Consider the following 5715-nt stretch of genomic DNA (forward strand, 5'->3'; position numbering starts at 1 on the left):
AGAAACGTTAGGTGAGAGGCAGAGTTGTAGGGCGGACAGGTTTCTCATGTGACCCAACCGACTCAACCTCTTTGCTGATTACTACGTTGGAAAGTCCCGTTTGGTCCATGTTGGGCAAACCCACATGCTCACATCTACATCTACATCAACTCCCATGCCCTACTTCTGAGCCACAACAGATACGCTATTAGACCCCCAAAGTAAATGAGAAAATTAATATAAATTTCACATTAACGAGAATAAATTCTAATTAAATTTCTTATATATATATATATATATATATATATATATATAATGAAATCTTAACATCATAGCACGCCAGAGCAATATTATTAGATATTTAAACCAAAATAATAATCATGTCATATTGAATTCAGGGGTATTTGACTCAAACCCAAAAAAAAAAAAAAGCAGGGGAGGTGCATTGGACCAAGTCTGTTAGTCAAATATATTCATTACTCTGCATTTAAAGTCCAACGGTAATAAGTTAATAACACTAGAGAAAGAGTAGATTCAACTGATCAAGTAGTTTTTCGTCTCCTAATTATCCGGTAATTGAAATTTGGCTGCCCAATTAGGTAGTACAATGAGAATTCAAATAAAATAAATGGTTCTTAAGATGTCTTGAATTCAAGACGAAGGGTCAATAAAACCATGGCGAGAGCATTATTAACAAAAACATGAAGAAAAGAATAAAATAAAATAAACCCTATTAGCTAACTATATTGGGTTGTTGGAATATCAAACATCTAATGGGGGGGCAGCGAGGCAGGTGGAGGTCTCAATCCCAGCAAATTGCCTGGGATGAAATTATTGATGTTTGGTCACATGTAGTAGTCAAAGCCCTATTAGACTAGGTTGTAAATTACACCTCCAAAGCAAATCCTAATATGGAAAAATATCTGGTGCGTCTGTCTCTCTCATCTTCACTGCCCCTCTGCACGAACATCGGTCCATTTTGAATGGCAGCTAGTCACAGCTCCCTTCCCCACGCACAACCACTTCCTGCGTTGACTGCTCATGGATTTTAAGAATATGCTTATTTATTTTCTAATATATATATATATATTATGGTATTTTAGTTTCCAGAATGACATGGAAAAGCTAACCACAGGAAACAATTCGAAATCCACATATCTATCTGCTAGCTTGAGTAGAAATGTTGAAAAGACCACCATGTATGCCTTTTCAGCTAACTTGATTAATTTTTTTTCACGCTTGATTTCATTATCTAATTGGACACCACTTTATTGACTCAAACCGACAATATCTTCCAGCTTATCTTTATTTTTTTTTAGTTATTTTTAAACAACCTTTTTACTGTAGAAATCTTCTTAATCAGAAAATTTTCAGATGCAAGTCTTGATTTACCTAAATCCCATCCCTCATTCTTGGCCCTTTTAACCCAACAAGATCCTCTCGACTTTATTATTCATTTCATGATTAGAATTTAAAATTTTGTGTATTCAATAATAAAACGTGTTAACATTGACTTCATATATTCCTGCTTTATATTTCGATTCTCTACCATAAAATAGATTCTATCTATGGAATCCTATTCCCTTTAACCAACTTACTCTATTCTATTTTGACAAATTATACGGGGATGGGACACAATGTTATGGGCGGCTGGGCCTAAATATAGATGAAAAAGGTGACGTAAAGCATTTTACCTAAAGTAAAATTCTTTTGGCAGTAAAAAGTAAAAAACAAGAAAACTGTAGACTGAAAAAGTGAGGAATAGAAAAGAAAAAATTTACAGCGCATTATGGTTACTATGATGATTTACTATCCCAAGTGGAGGGTTTGCGTCCGGCACGGCTTGCCAAGCCGAAGCCGCGATGAGAGGCCGGCTGTGCCAGCCAAGCGTCAAGCACCCTTCCTTTTCCTCTACGCAGTACCCCTCAGCCGAGAACAGAGTGAGAAGCATACTGGCTTGCTTAAACGCATTGGATCCTAAGTGCGATGGCCTAAATCCGGCTTGTCCAAGCCGAGCTCTCCATTTTCCCAACGGCTCGTGCCGCTCCACCCGAGCCAAGCCTTCACAGCACACCACGTTGCATATCTCTCTCTGTATGTATATCTCCGCCAAGGCTTTTTCCGGTTGGAGTGTACAAGCCTCGAGCGAATCGAACATGGTCGAATAGTAGTACAGAGCCTCTGTGAACCGGTCCATGAACCCGGGTTGATTATGGTTCGCTTCTTGCTCAATTACTGTCATAATTTTCGGGTTCAAGTTCCGGATCCATCCAAGAACTACTTCCACCGGCGAATTACGGGTCGAGTCGGACCCGAGAAGACGGTGGAGCTGCATGATTGAGTTTACGGCCACGGCTTCTTTGGGGCCCACCTGGAGCATCCACGGCTTCACGTCCTCGAGCCGCGAAGCCGCCACGCCCCGGAAGGCGAACCGGACGTTGACTGATCGAGCCAACTCAGCGAGTCGCAATCCGACTTCGCGGAGCGAGTCACGCCCGTCCGGTGAGGGTGGGCCAATGCCGGTCAGCCGGAGCAAAGGGGGCCCACCGGGTCGTAGCGCCAGGGCTTGTATCAGAGCCGGCCACTGCAGGCCGTGCATCAGGTTGAAGTCAATGACGTGGACGCAATCGTGACCGTCGAAAGCTTCTAATATTGCTTGGTTCGCCGTGAAGTGAGCGAACTTCAAGTACGGACACGCCTCGTAGAAATGATGGTACAAAACCTCGTTCTCGTAAAGCGAGGCGGAGCCAGAGCCGCCGAAGCAGACGCTCTGCGGTGAGAAAATCCGGCGTCTCAGCGCATCGATGAAGTAGTCGGCGACTTTTCCTATACCGCAGCTTGTGTTGACTCGCGTGAGCAAAGCCTGCATATCTTCGATCAGCGAACCAGCGAATGCGAGCTCGCCACGTTGCACGGATTCCGCACACGTCATCAGCATGTGGACCAGCCTTATCCCGGAATCTTCTTCCATCGCCGTCACGACAGTGAACTGATTCAGTTGCTGAGGCGCATCTTGATCCGTCCACGCAGCGTCACTCAACACCGTATGATTGATCGCGGGGGCCACCATGAGATCCGGAAGATCCGGAAGATCGGACGGCATAGATGCGGTCTGGTGGAGTTCGGAGAGGAGGGAGTCGACCCAAGAGGCAATATCGGAGGGGTTGTAGTGGACCGAATCGGAGGCGAGGTTGGAAATCTCGGCCGGAGAGTTGACCATGGCGGTCTCGAGGCGTTCGAGGCGTTGGGCCACATGGCGTAGGTCGGAGGAGCGGACCTTGTATCCGGCGCCGGCAAGGAGGCCGTCAATCTCGGAGGGTTTGGCACTGGAGGAGGCGGAGCTGCCGCTTCCGCCCCCGGACGACGTTGCGGAGTCGTACGGAGACATGATTGAGGGATTGAGTGGAAGCTTTGGGTGTGATCAGATACGAATTGCGCCTTCGTGGGCTTCGTTGATCATTCCTAGACCTTGCTGTACCTTAGAGAGCGCTTGTGTTTTTGTGTGTATAATATGTGAGGAGTGATATTGGGAGTGAAAAGTGACAGCTGAAAAGGGGAGGAAGCGAAGGCCTTGATCTTTTTCACAGAGAGAGAGAGAGAAATAGAGGGGCTGACACGTAATATACAAATTATGTATGACCACGAAATGTACCTTTCCATTAAACTTTACTAACCGAGGAATGCTCCAAGCCTACTACTAGTAGTACTTCTATTTTTTTTTTTTTTTAATCACATTTTTATCCTATGACGTGGCAATTCTGCTGAAAATTTTAAAAATTATATTTTTATTTCATATTTATTCTACCATGCTAATAATGCAGTCCCAATTAATCGTTGGACTAATTTTTGTTAAAATGAAATTAAAAAATTAATTAAAATTGTCACGTCAATATTATAAATTTGACCTTCCTCAATTTATTAATCTAAAATGGGGGCGGGTGTTTGTATGATCTTTTCCAGGGAAAACATTTTGATTAGCAAAGCCAAACTGGTTTTAATATGAAAACAAGGTTTGTATATGGAGCCCAATTCTAACAAGATTTGACCTGAAAATAATAAGATTTGGATATGGAGTACAAACTCAGCTACCTGTATTTTTAAAATCTCCAATATTTTGAAAAGTGCTTTTTTTAAAAAAAAAAAATAAAAAATTTATGAGATACAAGTTGAGATATGTTTTTGATACGTCCACGTTTGAAAATATATATATTTGGGCTTCACTTAACAGAATTGTTTGGTAAATTTTTTTAAAAATGTTTTATATTTTCAACAAAACAAATAACAAACACACTTCACTGTATTGCTAAAATTAGTTTTGTGTGCTTTCGTTAGATTTCAAATCTCTTCCAAGAGTTTTAATTATTGCAGGGGGTGCTTACAACCCTCTCAAAAGGGCATGGATTGAACAGACAAGATCGCCCTCTTGTAACGACAAGGGGTGAGTATCTTTTTTCCACTTTCTTATAGAGGGGGTGGCCCGTAGGACCCTTTTATGATCTCCGACCCCTTTTAAATGATACGAGTTTAGATTGAAATGGACCGTAATTAGCTGCTTAAATTATTAACAATTTGAGCAGTTAAATAAATTTTGATAGATAACTATCTAAGTTGCTGTATAATTCGCTCTCACCCCTTTCCCTTTTTCCGCTCTTTTCTGTATTTTTATTTTCTATAAAAGAGGCATTTTTTTAATTTTTTCAGCACCTAGCCATATCGTGCAAGAAGTAGCTAAGTGTATAGGTAGACATTGTATATTAATATGTAGCTTTTGGCAGAGGGTTGCAGAACTGTTAGGGAGTCGACCAAAACAATTCTTCAAATCAAATTTTAAAAATCCACCTGAAAATGACCATTTAACACATCGAACGGCCAAAAATTGATTAATAAAACTAAACAGAATTGATTATATTCTTTTTATTAGGGGGATTAATAATTAAATTTATCTTAGCATAAGATGGAGAATATTATTTGATGCCCTAAGGGGGGGGTCTGGATTGGGCAACGCTACACAAGTTGAGAGTGCAGAGTCCAGACTTGGAATTCAAAATGTGCTAGTGGGAGAAAAAAGTAAAATGAACTTTTTTGCAAATATATTGAAACATTGTCTGCAGACGCAATTCCAAAAGGCCATAGAAAGACAGTGATATCAATTCAAAAACCCTGGATTGTGTTCTTGATTTCCTACCTGAAAACTTTTTGATTTTGAGAAACATAAATGGGTCCAGAGGCAAGTGCCTTCTCTGCTCTCTGAGAGACCCATTCCCCACACCAGAAAGCTCAAGCTCCTTTTACAACTAATTCAATTTACCTTTAAAAAAAAAAAAATAAAGCTTGCTTTTTTTTTTTAATGAGTACCAACAAGTACAAACAATTAGCAAAAACTCAAGAAGAGGATCTTTTGAAGGCAGAAAATGCAATTATAAATGCTGCCAGCGAAGCCGGTTGTAACTCATGGTGAGTATCAACAAAGCATCTCTAGCAAATATTTTTAAAATGGTTCATAATGTTAGAGTATATTATGGAGTTCAAGAATAGCAGTCACAGTATAAAATTATTAGTGACTTACAATTGAAAAATATCATTGAGTCATACTTGAAGATTATCACTGAGTTTCAGTTGAATAGTTGAAAATTATCACTTAGCTAATCAAGCTAGAGTAAAAGCCTATTTGTATCCAATATGATTCTCTTATAAATAGGAACATGTTATATTGTAAATATTTTCGCGGAGAAATAA

The 5715-nt window shown here is 40.4% G+C and overlaps 1 protein-coding gene across 1 annotated transcript; it reads right to left on the reverse strand.

Moving 5' to 3' along the window:
• Nucleotides 1-1642: 1642 nt before the first annotated feature.
• LOC132165525 (protein SLENDER RICE1-LIKE 1-like) lies at nucleotides 1643-3586 on the reverse strand. The gene has a single exon (XM_059576133.2). It carries the CDS (start codon nucleotides 3365-3367, stop codon nucleotides 1757-1759), a length of 1611 nt encoding a protein of 536 aa, XP_059432116.2. The 5' UTR covers nucleotides 3368-3586; the 3' UTR covers nucleotides 1643-1756.
• Between the last annotated feature and the right edge of the window lie 2129 nt (nucleotides 3587-5715).

Source organism: Corylus avellana, chromosome 11, assembly GCF_965113065.1.
Source record: "Corylus avellana chromosome 11, dhCorAvel1.hap1.2, whole genome shotgun sequence".
Lineage (NCBI taxonomy): Eukaryota > Viridiplantae > Streptophyta > Magnoliopsida > Fagales > Betulaceae > Corylus > Corylus avellana.